The sequence below is a fragment of the Sander lucioperca genome, chromosome 23, assembly GCF_008315115.2.
Source record: "Sander lucioperca isolate FBNREF2018 chromosome 23, SLUC_FBN_1.2, whole genome shotgun sequence".
Classification (NCBI taxonomy): Eukaryota; Metazoa; Chordata; class Actinopteri; order Perciformes; family Percidae; genus Sander; species Sander lucioperca.
In genome coordinates this window covers 8,610,253-8,634,120 of record NC_050195.1, presented here as the reverse complement: position 1 = coordinate 8,634,120, position 23,868 = coordinate 8,610,253, and the positions used below count along the sequence as shown (strand labels likewise).

The window sequence follows — 23,868 nt, the reverse complement described above, 5'->3', positions numbered from 1 at the left end:
ACAAAGCTCTTCTTCCAGCCCCCGCCACGCTCTCAGGTCGAGGAATAGGGACCATATATCACTGTTTGCATTGATTTCAGATCATGTTGGAGTTCTCTGCACCACCAAACAGAAAGACAGAACCACCGGTCAATAAATCAACCTCATGTTATATTCATGTGCACCTCAACCAGTTTTACCTGCTGCACCGTACTGTACACGGCACTAGAGTTTGCAACACAATCTAGCATGCAATAGCTGATACACAAATATTTAGGAAGAGAGCACTTAAAACATGAAAGCACACAAATATATATAGAAATATAATGCTTATGTGGAGGTTAGCAATGTAAGAACGTACCGAAAAAAACAATGTCCTTATGATTATTATTACATCTGAGGTATTTACAAAGCAGTTTTCCCTGACAAGTGATTAACATTTTATCTGCCCTAATTTTGCCTTTTATGCATTAATGAGAGAGTGCAACGTTTGAAAAGACAAAGAGTTATATCTCAAAATTAATTCTCCAACTTGTCTATAACGTTCTACATGCAAAGCACCAATCATTGCTCAGAATGTACACAGGAGAACCAATCAAGTTCCATCCCTTTACTGTGTATACCCACTGCTCTGTGACTGAGGTTAAAGGGCAACTATTATATAGCATTTTCAATACTTGTATTTTGTGTTTGTACTAGAAAATGTTTAAATGCTTTAAGGTTAAAAAAAAACACTTTATTTTTTTCATACTGCCCATAGCTGCACCTGTATTCACCCTCTGTATGAGACGCTCTGTAGGAGCCCGAAAAAGCCCAGTCTGCTCTGATTGGCCAGATTGTTTCCTGGAATCTGCGCTCTGCTCCACCGCAGCCTCCGCCGTTGTTTCACTAGTTGAAGCTGGAGCTACTGCAACAGACTATATAGCAGGACTTTGTATCGTGAAAAATCACCAATAAAGGCTTCTATACCAAATACTACACAACCGGACATATCCCAGCAGTAAAGTGACCCGAAATTGGGGAGAAATGACCAGCATTGGCTGACAAGATTACAGCTATCTTGCTTTAGCATGCAGCTACTTAATATTAAGCACTAGGCTAATGTTAAGATTGTAAGGGAATGAAGCAGAACTTGAAAAATGTCAAGCACCTGATGTCACACAAACCGTGTCTCCCTCAATAGGCAACAGAATCCAACCAAAGCAGTCCACAGTGTTATTCCTTGCACCATGATGGGCAAATAGAGCAAGGAACCAAGCTTTTCCAGACAAAATTTAGTAGAAGCTAATTTTGGGGGCAAAAAAACAGACCAGAAGAGTGGATAGGAGAGGGATAGTAGCATCCATCTATCTGAAATCTACCTGATCTAGAAATTGCATCCATCCATCCATTATCTATTACCCCTTTACAGCCAATCCCAGCTGACATTAAAAGAGGGGCAGGGAACACCCAGGATAAGTCACCAGGCAATTAATCGAAAACTATGATAGGATTGTAACATCCTATATTTAAATAACTTGGTGCTTGGTGGTTGTGGACTTCAGGAGGGGGAGAAGGAAGATCCAATCAACACCAATCACCATCAAGGGCACTGAGGTGGAGTTGGTGGCCAACCACAGGTACCTTGTGTGCAGCTTGACAGCAAGCTGGACTGGAAGAGCCATATGGAGGCGGTGTGCCGTAAGGGACAAAGCCTCCTTTTAAGGAGGCTAAGGTCATTTAATATCTGCCAACCTTTGCTCTCTAGTGTCTATGACACAGTGATGGCCAGTGCTCTGTTTTTTACTGTGGCCAGTTGGGGAGACGGCGTCCGCACAGCAGACAGAAACAGAGTGGACAAGCTCATCAAGAAGGCCGGCTCGGTGGTCGGGGCTGAACTAGACACGGTCCAGCAGGTGGCAGGGGCCAGAACATTAAATAAACTAGGATCGATACTCATCAACCCTGCACACCCACTTCACCTCCTAAAGGTGATAAACAGCAGCACCTTCGGTCAATGACTGATTGCACCAATGTGCAAGTCGGAGCAGTATAGGAAGTCCTTCATACCAGCTGCTATACGACTCTATAATGCACAAAAATAACTTTCCCTTATTTATATTTTTGTATTTTAACTTATTGGTATGGATATATTTGAGTAAATGTGTGGTGTTATGTCTGTCTTGAAGCTGCTGTGACACTGTAATTCCTGCAAAGGATTAATAAAAGGATCTATCTATCTCTCACTATTTTGAGCAATAAAAGAGAGCTTCCCTGTATAGCAGTTTTGCTACTAGGATGTGAAGACTTTGAACCTCAATATCTCAGTTTGCAGATCTGAATCTTATAATTCAAAGTCACACAAGGACAGTAAATACAACTGATGGTAATGATGGCAAAGAAGGGGGATTTCAAATTTGAAAATGTATTCGCAGGAACGACAACAGAGTGTTTAATAATCCTGGAGTAAACACACGAATAAAAACAGCCCCCTGGCTTTGCTGAATTAATGTTTCAGCACCATGGGGAGCGACAACAGCGGGCAGAGCCAGAGTGAGTCACTGTTTTAGGACCACGGACAGCGCCGCGAGTCTGCACGTCATCCCTGAATACTTGGATACGTTTCAGGCTCAGGCAGGTGCTTACGATCAGACATGGATTACAATACCGCCATTGTAAAGAGCGAAGGTGACCCTGGTGAAATTTATGGAAATCCATTCACAAACAGATCATCTGGGGTAAACAAACAGCTTTACAGTGCAATTTGACAACAATAATGGTGGAGACTTCTGCTGACAGTGAACACAAACTGAAAATGTTTGGAGAAAATAAAAACACACACAAGAGATAATTATCCTGATAAATACCGGGGATTTGGTAGGCTGAGAGTTATCCAAACTTTAGTTCCACTCATTTGCAGGTAGACTAAGGGATCAAAAACAGCATCGTGGCATATAATTAACATCTAACATGTAGTGTTAACATATGCACGTATTGTAATATGTATGAAGTGACAAGACAGCGCCACTGAGTGTATATTGCTTCACAAGAGACGTAACTGACGCGTAATCTATTGACAGGCAAGCCAACCAATTGATGCAATGCCGCACAAGTTAGACAACTTTGCCTTTAAAAAGCGCCGGGGGAGTTGTAATTAACAGCAAAAGGGCATTTAGTAGACACATTCTTGTATTGGCTTTTAAAAATCAATGTATCGAGTACTGTGTAAAAACTATGTGAAAATGGCCCGAGCATGTAATAAGTGATGACAGGGCAAGTTTCTTACATCCTCGTCCTCGCCGTGCTGTCGATACCGAAGCAGGGGTCGCTGGCTCTCCACCGCCCTCTCTCCCTCGACACCTTGCCCGAGGAGATGGCTCGCTTCTGGAGGGTTAGGGAAGGATTTGTTTGTGTTGATCTTGCCGGTGAATCTCTGATACAGGGACGCCATTTCGACTCTTTGTCAAAAAAAAAACAAAAAAAACGAAGAACTTGGCGAGTCTCTGTTCTCAATCAATACATGCAACAAAAAAAAAAAAGAGTCCAAGTTACAGGAGGTCAACGAGGAATGGCTGAGGTAATTCGATTAGACGATGTTCTAGTTCAGTTCAGAAAAAAATCACTCCAAGCTGTGTTTAGGATTCACTGCACGTACTTTCAGGCTCAATGGTCGGGTCTCACCGACGCTGCAGCAACGCGGTTTCCAGACTTTTCTAACTTGATGCAAAAACAAGCGAGTGCGAATTACAGGAGACCGAATAAAGCTATCATGATCCGGACCCGAAAGACGGGGAAGCAAGCATCAGCGATATCCCGTCTTCTCCATTTCCCTCCCTCGAGGTAGAAAAGAAAGTGACCGCTGAGAAACGTTCAGGGACTAATAGGTCTTTGCCTTACAAGTGAGCACAGAGACCTGCTGATGTAACCAACAGTGCGAGCGAGACAACGCAACATTAACAGATCAGATATCAGAGGTTTGCGGTCGAAACTTATCATGACTTTGCAGGTAGAGTGGACTCAAGTATCTCTATTAGTTTCTTATCTCTGCCTCCATTTGGGTCTACAGAGGGGTCGTGCAGAGAACAAGAGTGCCCCCATGTGGGGAAAAAAACACAAGAAAAGTTGGACAGGCATGGCCTAATTTCCAGGGAGACGGGTTTTGATAGATCATAAACTAAGAAGATGAATGTGTCTGACATCACTCTGAGAGATTTTCCACAGTTTCAACCTTCAATCTTGTTTTTTTTCTCTCCAGGTTTCATGTGACAGGTGACAATTGAGACTCATCTGTTTTCCATTTGAACATAAGTGGTTGTTTTTCCCACTAATTGCACTAATACAGCAACTTGCAGGTGGGAATTAACATTTGTGACATTGTATAACACATATAGTTAGGCTTAGATAGGTCAAAATAAAGTGATGTGCATTTAAATGAATATGCTGGTATGAAGTGTTGCTGCATACATAAGCTAAAATTAGCACACACTTTCATTTTGAACCTGGAGCTATTTAGTGCACAGCATGTGACTACAGCTGCAAATAATGATTTTTTTTTTTTACAAAATCAATTAATCTAACGATTAATCTTAGTTTTAAAATGTCAGAACATTAAAAAAGACTATATAATTTCCACCAACCCAAGGGGACATCTTGAATGACCAGACATAAAAAGCAAGTTTTGAGTTCAGATATAGATAGCAAAGCAAATGATAATACTTTCTATATCCAAAGATATAGAAAAGAAAGAAAAAAAACCCCCCAAAAAACTCACAGCTACAGTGTCGCTGGATGGTCTGATACATAATTCAGCTTGATTTGTAATCCCATCACAAGAAGAGTCATTTTATACACAACATAATCTGTAATCTGAATGGATTTTGTGTGGTCTCCATCACATACACATCCCTCTGTGTACCTTACAAGCTGAGCATGCTGGGAGTTAAGCCTCACAGTTAGAAACAAGAACAACTCCTCCACTCATCAGCACCCACATAGACAAGTCCCAGGGTCAGGTACAGCTACTTTGGGAGAATCTTAAAGCCTCATGAAATGCAAACATCCTCCTTCTATACATTCACCGACCACCTACAGCAAAACAACACACATCTGTTCAGATTTGCCTTTTAATTAAGCTGACTTCCTTCCTTCCAGATTAAAAACACACCCCTACCACCGCATGACTTGACTACTCGGCTGCAAACCCACATACACAGATAGACACAGACTACAGCTCTGCCATGCTTCTGCAAAATATTTTACCATTGATTTCCAAGAAAGGTTTTATAAAAGGGGGAGGGGGGGAATGCTGCCATGTGTTTCTGCACATCAAATGCATCACAGACTCTGGTTAATGCAATTCAATTTCCAGGCACTGTAGTGATGTGATTAACAAGAAAAAAAAAGCCGGGTAGCAAGATTTGTCAAACTGCAGGAAATCCTGAGGGTACTGCAATATATTTTAAGGTGGACTGAATATGTGGAAGGTCTTCTGATTATTAATAATGTATAAAAAAATAAGCCTGGTAACACTCTTCCTAGACCTGCAGTGGGGTCTGTCTTGGCTCTCCTCCTGCCATATCACCTTATTAGATTACCCCATCATATTGATTGAGATCATAGAAAGTACTAAATTTGATTATTTCTAGGGCTTTCCTATGAAGAGTTAAATGCAGCAGGCTGTGGCTCTCTGACGCCTTAGCAGATCAGCCCTGCAGATCGGCAGCACAGGGAAGAGCTGTGTGCTTTAATCCTTGCCAGAGTATTTTGTTTGTGGGGAAGGATATCAGCTGAGTGTGGCCATCACACACTTCCACAGGACAAAAAAAGCAAAATAAGTCAGTATACTGAAAACAATATTTTCTACATACAGTATTACCTGATCACAAAACAGAACAAATAGGATTTAGAGTAGCTTTAGCTGCATTGTTTTTGGCACACAGTTGTCATGTAACCATGGGTGAATGCACTTTGGGGGTTTCCTGGAAGCCAGTGGCAGGGGATTGTTTAAGTATTCTGCTTAAATACCCCTTCTGTGCACTACAGCTACAAAGACATTAACTACAACAGATATTCAATAGTAAATTAGGAGAGGTGGACAAACACTGCCATCTAGTGGATAACTGCGGCATCATTTATGTATATTTACTTCTGAATAAATAGCTCACTGTACGACTGAACAAAAAAACATCAATGTTGCAAATTCCATGCTAAAATTGTGAGCACGGCCATGAGGTAATTCCTGCCAGCGCATCTTCTGTCAACCAACCACCATGATTTATGATGGATGGATTCTCATTTCATTCCACTGGCAGAGAGCTGTCCTTATCAAGCCGCATGTCCCTGGACAGGAACTTCTTTGGAGGGCTGCAGTCTCTAAATCCTTTCCTCCATCATAAAGTGAAGGTAGTGTGGAATAAGCTACCACAGTCAGGTGGCAGAGGGAGTTGTCGGGTCACTGTCCACAGTATTTTTCAGAAGCTGTGTCACTGCCAGCGCATTTTAAGCTGTGGGAGTGCCAGACCGCATTTAATGCATCCGAAGGAAGGCGGTCAATCATCCTGACAAGCTTTAAGTAACATGAATTAAGCCAGAGGATCAATATTTTGTTGGATGGCGTAAGAAAAAATGCTCGAGATTTAATAAGATCAAGATTTAAAGGGTTGTTTCACCCAAATTGAAAAAAAAAAAACGTACTGTATTTTCTTCCCTTAACATAGTTTTTCTCAGATTTTTTTAACACCCTATGTAGCTTTAAGTTATCTACTCCAACACTGTCAGATACTATCATATGTACTGTGTATCTGCTTGTCCCAACTTTTTGAAGCTATACATTTACACTAAATGTTCAAACCCAATAATCCATTACTTCTTATGGTTGCACACTTTCTTGTGAATATTCTTAATGTCTTAATTTTGGGGACTCCATTTTAAATAGTGTCATGTGGGTCAGGCACACTTATGATTGTCTGCACAGGATATTCATTTTATGGAGGCTGCTGGTTTTTGGGGGTTTGGCTATTGCCATTCAGATAGATTTGATTTTATTTGTCAAGATTTTCTGGTCTCTGAAATTGCATTTGTGTTGATCACAGCATTGAAAATTACATTTTTTTTAAAGCAGCCATATTATGCTCATTTTCAGGTTCATAATTGTATTTTAAGGTTGTACCAGAATAAGTTTACATGGTTTAATTTTCAAAAAACACCATATTTGTGTTGTACTGCAGTGCTCTCTCTCACTGCTGCAGATCCTCTTTTCAGCTGGTCTCTGTTTTAGCTACAGAGTGAGACCTCTTTTCTTCTTCTTCTGTACTATCTTTGATTGCACTGCACATGCCCAGTAGCTCAGATGTAGATCATGTCAGCTAGCTAGCTCCATAGACAGTAAAAGAAAGGCTGTTTCTACAACTTTGGTCAGTTACAAGGCAGGATTAGCTGGGAGACTTCTAAATGAGGGCGCACATGTAAGTAGTTCTTTTGTAGATTATGGTGAACTTGTGTGTGTTGTAGCAGTGCTTTGCTATTGAGAACGAGGTAGCATGCTAGCGTTAGCATGCTAGCGTTAACCATAGCGTTAGCATGCTAACGCTACGAGCTAATGGTTGCGGTTAGCCTGCTCGTTTCGGGTTGTGACGTCACAAGCCGTGCCGATTTTGAACAGCTCACCCAGAGACTGAAGGCAGGACACATTCAGAAACTGTATCTCACTCTAAACAGCATGGATGGATTTTTTTCAAAGTTTGTATGTGTGTGGAAGCACCAGAGACACAAAATAACACCCCAAATCCCAGAAAAAGAGATTTTTTCATAATATGGGCACTTTAAAACGTTACTTCTGATAATCAACGAGTCTCACTGTGAAAGGTTTTCTTAGGGACTATTTCTTCAGTAGAAAGTAGTGCAGGTAAAAACAAAATCTCCGAACCTGGACATATTGAACCAAAATGATCTGCATTTGTAAATTGGGTGCAGACCCTTTAATTTGGTAATAAGTGAAAACGGGTGTCATATGGTGTTGCCTCTCTAATTAAATGCCCACATATGCTACTTGAGTAATTAATCCACCTGTAAAAACTTGAAAGATAGAAGAGAGAGGGGAAGTTTGCCAACTATATGTGAGGTAAAAGACAAGTTTGACTTTGCAGAAGAAGAATCCACCTATTGAGGCGGTGACGGGAGCAGTTGCTCGCAGCAGGAGCAAAAGTTCAGGTGAGAGAGAAAAAAAGAGCGAGAGAGCGCAAGAACTCGTGAATTTATACTGTGGTGTCACATTTCTCTGCCGCGGTTCATTTCTCACCGAGAATGCTGTCATAAACCTGCACGTTCAATCCCGAGCTTCACAGAGGGAGGATCAATCTGGCCATTACCCAAGATACTTGGGTCTGTTGGACTTCTACTTTATGACAAGAGAACCCATTACATTTGTCCCTAAGTATAGGCAAGAAGTTGCAGCAGCAATTTAAAATGTGTTAGGGTATAAGTCTGATAGATTTAAAGGCTTCTTCCTGCGTAAGTTTCAGCTCCAGATTAAAAGCCTTTTTCTTCTATGTGAGTGTGTATGTGTGTGTGTGTGTGTGTGTGTGTGTGTGCACGTGTGTGTCCACAGGCTAGAGGCTTGTTTTGAATGACAGGGGGAGATTGAAGGTGCCAGAGCCTGACGCTGTTGGACTTAAAATTAAATGGCCAAATTAATAGATGCTGTCACTTGCCACTGTTATCCCCCTACCTGCCTCAACACCAATCCAACAACAGCCCCTTTTTTTGATGGACACCTCCATCTGCCCAATGCCCCGGCGCCATTCCTTCACAACGAATCAAAAGGGAGAAAAATATATATATCGAAAATGACAAATTGCAAAAGGAAGGGAAAAGTTTTGACAAATCATATTTTGCTCATTCTGCAGTTTTATGATGCGTCTATATCAAGTGTGGAATTCTGCTGGCAAAGTGACATGAAGCATGGCAAATTGAGACCCAATCCTGTTTGAAATGGGCGAGATAAAGTCCCCAGGAAATGTAGAGGGACAGAGTGAGCAGGGAGAGGGGGCTGAAGGGGAGAAATAGAAAAGAGGCCGGAGTTGAGATGAGTAGGCATGAGCCGTAACGGTGGGTGAAACATCGAGCACATATAAAGTGTAAGAGGCACAAAGGTAAATTGCAGAGGCAAGGCTGGGAGGGAATGAGAAAAAAAATGCATTTCAGTTATCTCATGCTTCTCTGTTGACTCTGATTTCACGTATGGTGGAGATGGTAGTCCAAGTAAGAAGAGTCTGTTCGCTGAGAGTTGATTCGTCATTCTGGCGGCATAGCAGTAACCCAGCTAATCCAGTAGCAGGGACTAAAAAAAGCATGTGAAATACTATGTTGAAAAGAACTTGCTACTGTGCAAGATTGATAAATGGCCTGGGTGTTGAAACTAGGCCTGCTTTTTTCGAGGAATGCCATGAATCACTGCATTATTCTAAACACAAATTGTAACTAGAACTGCAAGCAGTTATGACGGGGTCCAAGCCTCCCGGCGCCAGTCGCCCCCGACGACCCGGGGAGCGCGCGAAAGCAGGACCCAAAGCGTAATGGTGAGGAGGCAAGTGTCAGTAAATATCGAGAGGTGTGAGCTGCGAGGTCTGTGGTACGTTGCCGTTGCAAATATCCCATTAACATTGATTGAGTAAAAGGGCCGAAACTGGTCTACGTTAACTATAGCACCCCCTAATGGCTGATCTTCGCCAAATTTGGTACAGAGCCTCAGAGCGGCATGCCGAACGAGCATCACAAGTTTCATGTCGATAGCAATTACTATGGCAGATAAATTGCAATTGCAAATGTCCCATTTGCATGCATTGAGTTATCGGCCAAAACACATGAACGTTGATTATAGCGCCCCCTAGTGGTCGATCTTCGCCAAATTTGGTGAATTTTGACAAATTTAGCTTTTAATTTGGCCAAGATATGATAAAGTTTGTGTTTGGTAGCTAGCTAGGAAATTTTATTTGGTCGTAAAATGTGCATACTTTAACTTTTGAATATTCTTTTGATAACTGTCATTACATTTGGTAACATTTGGAGATGCTAGGTACCAGGTTTCGTGCAGATCGGTCGCACGGCCTAGGAGGAGTTTGAAAAAGTTGGTTTTGCACATTGCGCGATATTGCAAAAACACTTCTTAACGGAAATGGGAGTGGCCTATATCATGTGCTTTAGCTTGATTCAAGGAACACGGAGATGTGTTTCTAATGTGCGATGAGTAATGTGGGAGTTATAGGTAAAAACATGTTTGACGTCATTATAGCGGCACCTAGTGGTCCACATGTGTAATTTTTGGTAGGTGAGGTCCATGAACAATTATAAATCTACCCTGTAAATTTAAAGTTATTCATTTTAGTGTAAGTGGTGAATCCAAACGTGGGTCCCATAGGCCATGCCCACTTTAACCAATCAGTACCCCACTATAGGGGTAGCCTCAGGAGTGGCCCTAGATGGTACCCTCCAAATTTTGTAAAAATGGGATGAGCCGTTCATGAGATATAAACTTTTAGGACTTGTAGCGGCCCCTAGTGGCCAATTATCGTACAATGTGTGGGGGACCTCCAGAGGGTCATGGCAAACAAGAATCTAAAGTTTCGCGTTGATAGCATTTATTTTGGCCGAGATATGTCAAAGTTGGTGTTTTCATAGTTAGCTACACAAATTTGTAATATATAATATTCTAATTCTTATGATATCCTTTTATCAGGTCCATCTGGAGATGCTACATGCCAAGTTTCGTGCAGATCGGTCGCACGGTCTAGGAGGAGTTCGGCAAAGTAAGTTTTAGATAAATCGTGATTTTTCATGCATTAAAAGTCTAGGCGGATATGGGCGTGGCCTAAATCAGGACATTCACCTGGATCCGGGGAACGCGTGGATATATGGTTTTTGAATGTGTGATGTACGGTTTCGGAGTTATAGGGCCAAACACGTTTTTTCTGCTATAGCGGGAGTTTTATCAACGGAAGAATAATCTCTAGAAAAACAATAGGGTTCTACAGCCTTGGGCTTGGACTATATATATATATATATATATATATATATATATATATATATATAAAAAATTTCCCTTTTGTTCACCCACTTATTCCACATGGTATTATTTATATTTCATATCAATCATATGTATTGAAGCTACTGTATATGATGTTTAAAACATTCAAGTCAAGACAACAGCGTAGCTGTAGGGATGGCAATGTCTGCCCGACTGTGGGTCCCATTTGGTCCCGATTAATATCTCAACAATTATTGGGTGGACTGCCATGACATTTTTGATTTAGAACATGTTAACATGCTAACACACTAAACTAATATGGTGAACATGGCAAACATTGCTACACATCAGCATGTTAGCATCGTCATTGCGAACATATTAGCATGGATTGCCAGGAAGTTCAGATAATTAATTGTGTATTATGTATTATGATTTATGTCCAATTCAGGATGAAGAGTAGTAACTTTGGTGATCCTTAAGCTTTTCATCAAGTGCCATCATCAGGTCAACATTTCAATGTGTCCAATACTTTGGCTTATGACCAAATACCTACAAAACTAAGTACATTCCAATAAGTATGGCTGAGTATCGGCCGAAACAACCCACTACTGAGTAGTATTGAAACTTCTCCAGTCAAACAATACCTTATTTGATTCCACACAGTATACTATGTGTTCTGTATTAGTTTGCTCTAACTCTACATTGAAGCTATAGAATGTTTACTTACAAATTCATTCTGACATATTACGTATCTTTAAAACTTTAGGGTCTCTACTATTTAAAAGAAGTTTCGTGGGTTTGAACATTTGGCTGCTCAGCATGAAGCCACCAGTGGACAGCTGCTTATACTGTACCAGTCACTTCATAGGAAAAGAGTTCTCAGGTGAAAAGCATTACAAAACAGGAAGAATTCAAGCGTGTGGCTGCAGCTCCCTCGCTTATTACTCTATCTCTATCGTTTTTCTTGTTTTGCTGCAAGCACCGCAGACCGCAGCATGACACCCACCCCAAACCCTCTGTTTATTTGTACCTCCAGATGTCCTCAAATTATAACTGTGAGGTTATAAGGTTTACAGAAGGCAAGACCAGGGTGGGAGAAGCCAAAAAAAAATGGAAGGAAAGAGAGAGCAGAGGGGACAGCGAATGGACAAAGAGTGCAAAGAAGAAAAGTGTAAGAAGGGAAAGAGAGGGCAGGAGAGATGAAAAGTTCAGATACATTTGCCTCACCTGGACTGCTGGCATTTAAACTTGCCACACACATACAGCACGCACGCACGCACGCACGCACGCGCCTTGGCTTTATGATTGTGAAAAAAGCTTTTTTAGGATTCCAGTCACAATTTTGACTCGAGTCCAAATAAAATGGCCAGAACGCGTAAGCCAGGGCTTCAATTAGCACAAAAAAAATCTATACATTCAATTCCACATTAGTCATTTCTCCGCTCAGCTTTTCTTTTGTTTGGTGTTCTGGCTCGGAAAGTGAAAAGGTTGCATGAATGACAAAAAAATAAAAAATAAAATAGAAAACTGTGGATTTAAAGTAATTATTGATTTATTTGAAGAGAAGTAGGACTTAAATGCCACATACGAGCTGCACCAGAGACAAATGTCTGCAGAGAAAATCGCTTATTCATATTTCAGCCTTGGCCGCGTGTTGCAGTCAATCATCTGTCATTTCACAAAGAATCAATACTAAATCTCGCCTTTTTTGTAATTTACCCCCCGTTTTTCACAGAACTAATCTGCCACAGTACACAAATATTTCGTCACGGTGGATGAAACCTGAGTGGAATTTGTAAAGTAAAACAATTCAAGTGTTTTTCCAAATAACATTCATATCAAAATGTCATTAAAATACATTCCTAGACTCTGGTACACACTCATCACCCCATTCCTTACTTAGTACGTAAAGCATCTCTAATGTTTAAAGTGACAAATTTCTGCCAGGCATAATAGTTCATGAGCTGGAAACTATTTTAATGTAACATAGTGATTGGAATTAGACACATTAGCTAGGAAATGAGACATCTTAACATAAAGTAGTGATGTGTGCTGTCTGCCTGGGGAGGTATGAGGGGAAAGTGGGGGGGCTTTGTATTAAATCTGGGACATCAACACCCTCAGAGAGGCCTAGCTGCTGCTACAGGGCTCCAAATCATCTGATCTACGGCTATCAAAGGGCTGACCGTGGGCTCCGGGACACGTGCACTGGACCCAGTACATCACTGTTAAAGCGCACTGGTGGTGACTAGTTGATGCAACAGTGCGTACTGAGACGCAGGGGACGCAGAGAGACGGTGGGGATGGGGGGGGCGGGGGATGAGAACTGTCAAGATATAACACAGCATGAAGCTTGAAGGCAAGGATTGAACCTTTTTTTTTTCAAAACACAAAGTGTAATTGACTAGTATGATCTACAATGCTGCTGCCCTTTTCTAAATTACCCATTGCTAATTTCTGATATTAGCATTAAAAGGACAACTGCAGCTGAGATATACACCTTCACTTTGGCAAAAAGCCCACTCGTGATAATCTGCAGCTGGCATCCCGGATTTTAAGCAGTTAAATAAGTATAAAGGCATAATGAGTAGGAGTTTTCTTAAATACAATGTATAGACTCATACAAGAAGAATCCCTCTCAATCATCACTGCTGACCCACTTCGAGTGTGTGGCGGTGTCTGCATCTGCAGAGACCCTGCCCCCTGCCTGAATTTTGGTGGTGCATGACTTGGGTCATGTGGACAGCGTTGTTGTCATTACTTAGAATTCCTCATGGGGGCGATGGAAACTACCCACTATAGCTTTAAGTAAAACGGGTCCTCTTTTAAAGGTGAAGGCTATGCTCATGCACATATTGCACATATTGAACACATTTACAAAAACAGAATAATGCACCTGTGGCCAGAACATTTCAAAGTTTCACTTAGGGAATTCTAATTCTAATGTGAAAGCATTTTGAATTGACTTTATTAATATGCTACTATGATAGTATCATAGTAGCAGTATAATAGTAGTAGTAGTAGTAGTATATCAAGTATCATATAGTATATCACTTTCTTATGTCTCCTCAGGATCATTATTGAAGTTTCTTACAGCAGCAAAGGAAGGTAACGTCCCCCCTCCAAATGCAGCTAATAATCAAAATCCAAACGTCACAAAATCCATTATTAATTATTAATAGAGCAAAATGTGCAAAGGTCCTTGGATCTGGAGGACAGCATTTGCAACAGCCAAGGCCCAAAAGCAGCATTTGTAGTTTAAAACATAATACTGATGAACACTGGTTTAACACAATAACATGAGGCAATACTTAAAAATATTCTGCACTATGTATAACTATTTATTCATTACTCTGTACTTTCCTCTGTGACCTGTGCAATATTTTCATTATCATCTGTATATTCATCATATATTCTTGCCACCTGTATATAAAAGAAGTGTTTATAGTGCACATTTTACCTTTATTACTCTTATTTTTCTATTATATTTTTTGTGTATTTTTCTTTTCTATTTATCTTTAATGTGTATTTTTGTATTATATTTATATTTATTGTGTATTTTTCTTATTGTTGTGTTGCATTTCAGCTGCTGTGACGAATTTGTGGGATCAATAAAGTCTGTCTTATCTTATCTTTTGAGGGGCCCCCTGGGAATTTTTGTCTAGGGCCCCAACAAACCCTAGAATCGCCACAGGTCACCCCTAGGGGTTCCTCAGAGTTAGTGCAGCAGGGCCGCCAAATTATATTAAAAAAATAATGTTTAGAAAGTTAAAAAAATAAAATCAAAGAAATGTCTGAAAATATACAATATTATGCATCAACATATTAAAAGCAAAGGTAAATAGGCCTATTTGTGAAAACAACAAACATTTAATTTACACATTGAAGATAAGGTAGCCACTAGGTAGCCATAGTTAAGCTTAAGGATTCACTCTGCCTTCCACAAGTATGTATGTACATTAAAACATGATAAATAATATATTAATATCCATTCATTTCATCCATGTTGACAGACAAACAGACAGGCAGGCAGGCAGACAAGAAAATAAATGTGCTGGAAGATAAAATAAAACAGAAGAAATGGAGAAAACAATGGTTGTAGTGGAAAAGAAAGAAAAGAATAAAACTGTTAAAAAATAATTGAGACAATAACCATAATAATAATAAAAAATAAGAAATAAGTAATGATTGTGGTATTAATTAAAAAAATAAATGAGAAAAAATGCAAAACCAAGAAAAATAGTAGCAATACTACTACTAATAAATAATAGTAGATATTAATTTATAATAATATGGTTAAAGGTTGCTACATAAAATAAAAGTATATATATATATATATATATATATATATATATATATATATATATATATGCAGAATCAAAAGGAAGTATTTCATTTTGTGACATTTGTGTAATTGATATAGTATTGATATATTATGGAATATGGGAGTTTTGTGCTGAGTGCTGTTAGTTTAATGTACAAGTGTATAACAATCAAAATAATGATAATGGCAACAAAAGTTACAGTAATAACAAAATATTGTTGGAATTCTATCACAGAATCTAGTGAGCCACCTCACAACCCTGCAACTAAAGTATTTTAGTGCAAACTATTTCATTTATCCTCCAAAAAAATCTGTAAGGCATGTAATTTCCAAAACAAGCCACTGCAGCCAAGGCTACTTGATAAGTGTGTTGCAGCAGCGTATATCTCATCCCCAAAAAAGCGGAATACAAGCCGGACTTCTTCTTCTTCTAGCCGGAGCCACATTCTATCAGACCCACAGATGTGACACGCTCTTCAGAGAGTTCAAATCAAGGGGGCCGAATAAGCAAATAAAGTTGATAAAAAGATGAGCGGAGGGACGCTGATTTAATGAGAGGTGGAGAGTCGGATTTAACCTCCACCTTAGCCCAGTAGCCTTGAGAGATGCTGAGTGAGTTATAAAGGAGACAGCAATGGCCCATCAAGACAAGCAGCCCTTCTGTCATTGTACCCGGACACCCATAGTCCAGCGTCCTGAACCGGCTGGCTACTCAAGTCCGCTGACAGCACGGTCCAAAAGTACACTTAGACCGCAGAGCGTAATTAATATCTCAGAATAGGAGTGGTACTATTAAAGAGCCACAAAAGTGGCAACAATTCAGCAAAAATGGGAGAAAAGAGCAGGAATACAAGCCTGTTTAGAGTGAATTAGCTTCATGCAAACCACATGGGCCTGATAGCACAATTAAAGTAGAGACACTAAGCTGCAGTCACAGCCAAAGATCCGGCTCAACAGTATGCAGTATGAGCGCAGCTTCATGCTTACCATTTTGCAGGTGATGGTATTGATCTGGGTGGCAATTAGCATTGACATGGCTGAAGTGGCAACAAAAGCTCCTCCAACACTCTTATCCTTCTCTCCTTTTCCCCAGTACAGGAAAGTCCTCTGGACAAGTGCCGAATGAGTGGGAGGTTTTCCTTAACGTGGGAGGATTAGTGGAGCCCTCTTCCTCGAGCCCAAGACCCCCCCCCCCGTCAGCCAACTAGCACACTTCCACGTTAGCTAATCAATCACATAGCGACAAGGATTGGGTCTGATGCTCGGCGATCCATTCGCCAGGATAGGTTCTTTGGAAATGTGTGCTCTCCAGCTTCACACGCTCCGGCTGTCTCTCTCCCCTCTTTCCTCCACAGCGCTCCGCTTGTCCCTCTCAGACTTTTCGCAGCCTCTCAATCTTTCTCTTTGACTCTGCTCCCTTACAGGGTTTATCAGTCTTTGTTTCTTCAAGACACGTCGTCTTCTTGAACTCTCACTTGTAGGAGCTGCAGACAGTCTCTGTGTTTGGCTACTCTCTCCCTCCCCTGACTCTCTCAGTCTTTTGCCTACAAACCCCCCCCCCCTCCAGCTAAGCACTTCCCCACAATAGGCTTGGTGTTTTTTTGGCAGGTTCAGCACCTGAACTAAATTGAACGTATAAACGTAATTTGTCGGGCTGGCCATGGGAGAGGTATCTGCCAGCTAACGCAGCCAAACAGCATTCTTTACATCTTCATCACAGCTTTAATGAGGCAAAGGTGTGTGTGTGTGTGTGTATGTGTGTGTGTGTGTGTGTGTGTGTGTGTGTGTGTGTGTGTGTGTGTGTGTGCTTGAGTTGGCAGGTGGGCAAAGAGACAGAAAGAGGGAGGGAGGTAAACAGAAGAACAGACAGGAAACAAAAATGCCTGTGCTGATAAAATAGCAGAAATGCAACAGAATGCAATGAACAGAAGAAATTACATATAAGTTGCTATATGATGTTTGCATGACTCAAGTAATTGCATACAGAACATGTCTACAATGTTTGTGTTTGCAGGTCTCCAGCTGAATGAGGTGCGTGCTGCTGTCCACCAATCTGCAGATCAATTTAATCAGTCCCTGTGATGGGCTGTAATAAACTGGTGGTGATATATTCGTGCAACGGATCTCATCTTGTAAATTACCCCCACCTCTCTGGAAGATTGGTCCAGGGCATGGCACAGGACCTAAAAATCTAAATTTATGTAGGTACAGCATGGTAAGCCAAAGTGCCGAAATGATGACCGGTTGTATGCTAGCCCAACACTAGCGGGGCCAGCAGCTAGTAAATGAGAAGCAGTGGCAGTGGATTCCTGGCACTGGGCCGGGAATGAAAAAGATTGAATGGTTTAACTCAGGGCAGCACAAACTTTTTCCATGAAGTTTAATTTGCATGGTCAATATTGGTCCAACTCTGCAAACTTTTGGGGGCTCTATATAGTCGCGAAAAGAACAGGGACTGCAAACTGGCTGCTACTGATGAACACCATTGCAAAGTTGACAGAAATGTGAGTTGTGTAACCTCTCTTTGCTTTTTGTTGCAACAGAGACAAGCAGTTCAGGTAGCCATGATGTGGGTTGGAGAAAAGAAAACAGGAACCAATGTCAGCCTGCAAAATAAAATAAAAAATGTTCTCAAATAATAGCCAGAAGGCAATTGTGTGTGTTGGAACAAATTAAAGGCTTCAGTATGCTTAACATGAAGTGCTTGTTGCGTCATCTAACAACATCGATCCAACTTTTTCTGGATGCCACACATCATGGAAGTCAATGGAATCCTCTTTTAGTAAGGTAATAAGGGAATTATTGCTGTGGCAATGAAAGGTTAGCCGCCTGCCGTGACTAATAGCAGGAAAGAGTTTTGTAATACATTAAAAACATTGTTCAGTGTGGATCGATCACATCATGGCCAATACCCAATCTAATTATACAGTACAGGTCAGAATCGGTGCCAGTGTAGCATCTGCACCCATTTTTTGAAATCGAGACAGGCTGTGTTGGACAACCTTCCAAAACAGATAATCGAACAATCACAGCGACTTTAAGCAGCATTTGGTGGGGTCTTTTTTCATTCTTCACACAACTACTTCTGTCACCTCGAGTGTACTTCAATGCATCACCATGAATGCTTTTGAAGACTGTCTGTCTGGACGATTCACGCGGCAAGACTACAGACATGCAAGAGAAACAGCATTCTTAGAGAGCGATCGAAGAGGCATTGTGATCTTGTCATGGGGAGGATATAATGGCCATTTGAAACAGGTGTAAACATTTCTGCCTTCGGACGACATGTCATTCGATTTAGTTCTTTTCACAACCCCGTCTCCAGAAACAATGTTTATGTACAACTAGTTTGCAACATAAAATTTTAATGAAGACATGTTGTTGATTTACATATCTGGCAAGTCAATGTATGTCAATATACAATATCCACTCGTAGCAACTACAGCACTAGTAAGCCTTTTTATGGTTACTTGGTTAACCAAAGTGCTTTTGTTGCCTAAACCTAACCACAGACGGGACTCTGGATGTAAAAGTTCTGCCTTTGTACAGTATGCCCACCATGCACCCTGACCACCTCTCTGCGACTCTGGTACAGTAGATAAATGCCATTCACAACAAAAAAGTTTGAAATCACAATGTAATTGGGGAAAACAAGTAATATGCAAATGTCATTTCTAGGAGAAAGGGTTGCATTTCAAGCAAACATACACACAAAAAAAGTGGTAATACTGCAATGACTTTCATGAAAAAAAGCCAAATTGACATCTGATTAATTCAGAACATCTAACTTTGCATTTTTTTTTTAATTTACGCTCCCGTTAATGACACTCAACCCCTCATGCAGGTAATAAATAAAAAATAAATAAAAAAGTGTCATAATAAAAAGTCTGTGTGAATAGAACAGGTAATGGAAGAAATGATGCAACCTGAATTGCTGGAGGGCTTTTAATGTGAAACTAATTAAAGAGCTGGAAGAGGTGTTCAGTTTGCAGGAACATCAAAAGCAGCAACAGCAACCTAACAGCAGGAGGAGACTGGAAAACAGGGAGGCATCTTACTAAAATATGACCAAGTCAACATAAAACGGGGGGGAATTGGATAGCAAGCCTCCAGTAAAAGCTTCTATTCAGCGGAGACTAAAAAAGTAAAAACCTTACATTATCCAGGTATGAAACCTACCGACAATCAGCAATATCTGAGAGACATTTCAGGAAATCATGTTGTAAGAACTCAGCAGGTCCATCTGGTCCATCTAGAGACCTGGCTCAGGTGCTGGCAGAGCATTTTTCACCTTGACGTCGGAGGTTTCACTTCACACAGCCAGCTACTGCTGCCAAAGAAAAACACATTCATCCGACATACAGTCTGACTTGGATTCAAACTGCTTGTGTTTTTCTGCTTTACAGACTCAACAGACCATGTGATTAGTTGCTTTCCAAATCCTAAACGCTAAAGTAAGTAAATTAACTCGATTGATTCCCTAGTTGGATTATGCGTTTGTGTATCGAATGATGAGGACGAATAAACAAATCATGTAATGAAATGTATCAACTGTACATCAAAAGCTGCACAAAGCCTGGACATGTGATCAATACACACAAAACTGCATTATTTTTGTATTAGTGTTGGAGATTAAATGGAGCTAAACACATTTGCTTATTCCAACATAATTAGTAATGATTTTAATGATTTGTTCAGTCATCAACAGAAAATGTAACTAAAATAGTTGAACATAAACCAAAAGTCATTAAAGATTCAAAATAATAGGCAGTGGGATATGGAATAACAAATCGGCAGTTGGTGTGTCCATGGTTACACTCTTGTTTCAAACACAAGTCTGATATTGTGTCTGGGCTGTTAACTAATACTTGGATAAGGACACGGTTCTCCACCTCAACCCTTTAAACCCATTTATTCCATTATTGAGCACTGACTTTTCAATTCCCCCAGATCACAAGAAAGGAGCGAAGAGACAAAATGAAAAAAAGTCCCTGAGGTCTGAAGGGGCACTGAAGGCAATTCCAACATATTGTCTACGAAGATGAAGGTGGATGGAGGTGGAGCCAACAAGCCGAGACTACTCTGCTTAAGGAAAGAAACGAGAGCTAAAATGAAAATCTGAATTTCAAACAGTGAAACGAGGGTAAAAAAATCTGTGGAGAAAAAAATGTGCAGTGGGCCGCTGCGAATGCTTTTAAAATGTCACCCTGGCAAATTTAATCCAAGTATCATTTGGTGAAAAACAGGAAGCAAAACATATTGCTTGAAGTCATCGAAATGAAAAATGACCATGATGTAGTACAAATCCATTTCCAAATAGCTTTCCATTTTTTTTGATTAGCAAGCAGTTCAGCATTTAGCTAATTTAATCCGTCCTCTGAATTGAATTTGTATTACAGCCATAGTTAAAAACCTGACATTCAGCATACTCTGTGCTATTTAGATAAGTGATGGGCCTTCTTTGAACACCCATATGCTTCTATGTTAAATTGCCCCATTGCTCATAATAAAAAACTATGTTTGAGAGACGCGCCGCTGTTATATTTTAGTGGAACTGTTATTAATAGGACTATCAGAATACAATGCTCCAGGTCCATATGTATAGATACCATAGAGCAAAAAAAGAAGAATCTTTTGGGAGGATTTAAGGAGATGAAGGAAGTCTGCAATGGCATTCACAGCTTGTGAATAAAAGAGGAAAGTTGTGACTCGGCTCCAAGTTTCTTCGCTCTTGTAGCTCATCTCAATTACTATAGAGGCAGTTTATAGGGGAACAGTCAGTAAGTACGCTGTAAAGAGGATGTGGAACTCAGGGAAAGTTCTAAGTTTTAAAACATTGAGGACAATGACTGACACTTCAGAAAGTGACAAAAATTCCTTAACATAGAGTAATATAATATGGTGAAGCTTAACCTACATTGTCCGCTAAAAGATGTCTCCAAATACCTCCATCAATTATGGCTGGAGATAGCCTCACAGCAATAATGCTATGTACACGCCTGCTCTCATGTTCGAAGGGAGGAAGATTCTGTTCTTAATTCTTTTAAAATCTTAAGGCTCATCACTGTTGGATTGAATTGTTTTTTTTACTAACAAAAGCCCAGAGCAGATTATTTCTACATCCATTTTATGTGTTCACACAAAGTTGTTGGGTGTCTGCTGTAAAAACACAATTCACCACAGTTTATAAATGAGACCTCACAATAAGCACAGCTCAGAATATACTTTTGGTGGTGGGAAATTGAGAAAAAGATGAAAAGAAAACACAAATATTATGCTAATTATGCACCAAAAGTTCCTCAAAGAAAGTACAAATGGCTAAAGTAAACGCTCACATTTTGCAAATTGTACTTTTAAAGTCCATTTCCCTCCCCTTGAATGTTTGGAATGTTTATGTTGTTTTCCTTTTGTTTTACCCACTTAAAATGAAAACTAAATACCCATAAATGCCCACAGAAAAGAAAATAGTGACACAAGGGTGCCTTGTGAGTATGTATCAAGCGGTGAGGGACAGTGAACAAGGTGACGTATTGACGAATTATATGTGAAAGTACGTGTCAATATACGTGTTGTGTTCACGGATGGGATGGCCCCGCTTCCCAGCATTGCACGCTATTGGGCTTGCCACCAGTTTCTCTTCACTGACCACTGACAAGCAAAGAAAACAGTCTACACCCTCCTACAACCGCGATAGCTGCAGCTGATTGGACGAACGCGTCACGTGGGGCTGGCTGCTCCCGAATTTCAAAACCGACCATAATGGCGGCTTGTTCGGAATACGATCTCCTATTTTCCGAAAATAGTTCACCGAAACGTGTTTCTGAAAACACATTTTAAGTGAGAAATAGGCCATGCAGTTGCTGAATCTGTCTTCATTTCAGATCGACAAAGGTCAGTTTAAAAGATTTTCGTCAGATTTTGAGAGGCGGCGAGCCGAACAGGCCATTCCTCATTTGCATAAAGTTGGCTGGATTCAACTTTATGACGCCCCGCATCTCCAAAGTCCCTGTGAGGCTACCAGAACGCATTGCACGGCTGCTCCCGTAGAAATGAGTGGGAAGCGGGGAAATGATGCTGACAATGGACACACACCTTGAGAACGGGTTGACTATGCATGTTCAATCCCTATAGGATTTGAAAAATATGGACATTTAAATGCCAATCAATAGCAATATTTTAAACCTACAGTAAGTAGAGACAAAAAAGGCAAATACTGAGTCTCATCATGCCTTTAAAAAATTTACCAAAAACATTACAAATAATAAGTGTGGTTAGAATGTAAAATATCAATATGGGTTTGTAAACGGCTCATTGATACATCTTTGTTATATAAGCAAAGTGATTGAAACTGTGACTGGACAAACCTTCATTTTTAACTGCAGAAATCTACAATTTCTCACAGATAAAGCCTGGTTCACACGGCAGGATAATTAGGCCGATTTTAGCCCCGATTCACCCCTTCCGACAATCTTAAGGATGCTCCGATTATCGTAAAATAATCTGATCAGATATTCCTGCCGTGTGTGGTGTGTTAAGACTGCTCTCGTCTGCTCGGAAGGACGTCGGGACCGCTCCGATCTCAAATCGGGGATATCCAACATGTTGGCGAGGAAAGCACCGGGAAACAAAATCAAAACAGCCGGCGGCATGGCGCACCAGAAAGTCCGGTGGACGTCGGAGATGGAGGACCAACTCGTTGACCTGTGATAACGTTTTTTTTCGGTTAAAAACAAACTACAAACTATCGCCACTGCATCCTCTTCGTCCGCCATGATTGTTTACTCTGAAGTCACGTTTGATCTCGAGGGATTTTGCGAGATTTCACGTCTGACCTGGGAACGCTCGGGAGTCAAATCGGTTCGTGTGTGATGTGTTGATTTTGCCGTGTGCTGCGCACCACACACTGTACGACCAAAACTGTTAGACCCGTGATTTTTTATCGCTGTGTGTGGAGTCTCTCAGGATTGGAAAATCGGCCGACAATTTTAAAATCGTCCCGTGTGAACCAGGCTTAAGAAAACATCTTCACCAATCAATCTCAATTTGTCAAAGTAAACCTTCAGTGTAGGACTAAGCTCCTGTTAAACAACAGAAGTCACAAAACATGAATTTAATGAGAAGTCTGCAGAGAGAGATTAACGTAGCTCAATACAGCATTCAGCATCAACAATCTGTCTTTGACGGACCAGATGAGGGGACAATGCCCCTTTTGACTAACTGCCTTTTAAGCCGACTTCTGCCTGACGCCAAAGGGCAAAGTAATTCACTGACACCAACAAACAACTCGACCGCTCACTCAGCCGAGAGGGTGTTTTAACCAAAATGCTAAAACATTAATCCAAGGCACCCCATCCATTAGACTCAGCTTGTCAGAAGTGAAATTGGAGCGAGAAAAGCCCACTTCACTGGCATACAGTTAATTTCATGCCATGCTGAAGAGACAGGGATGGGCTGAGAGTAAATGCTTTAGGTCGAGGACTTTACAGCACTCATAAATACGCCTCTATTAGTTTTGGAATTTAATTCCTCCTTCCACCCCTCCAGACGAGTTTGGTTTGAATGGGAG

General features: G+C 40.7%; 1 protein-coding gene across 3 annotated transcripts in view; it reads right to left on the bottom strand.

Moving 5' to 3' along the window:
- Window positions 1–23,868, bottom strand: part of LOC116040060 (dipeptidyl aminopeptidase-like protein 6) — a 260,883-nt gene that overhangs the window by 176,592 nt on the left and 60,423 nt on the right. The window contains exon 1 of one of the 3 annotated variants that reach the window (XM_035998076.1): window positions 3,245–3,984. The exons of the other annotated variants lie outside the window; for them this stretch is intronic. Coding sequence (XP_035853969.1) covers window positions 3,245–3,409 — 165 coding nt within the window. The 5' untranslated portion in view covers window positions 3,410–3,984. Of the gene's footprint in view, window positions 1–3,244; window positions 3,985–23,868 lie in introns of those variants that run through there. 3 annotated transcript variants of the gene reach the window in all.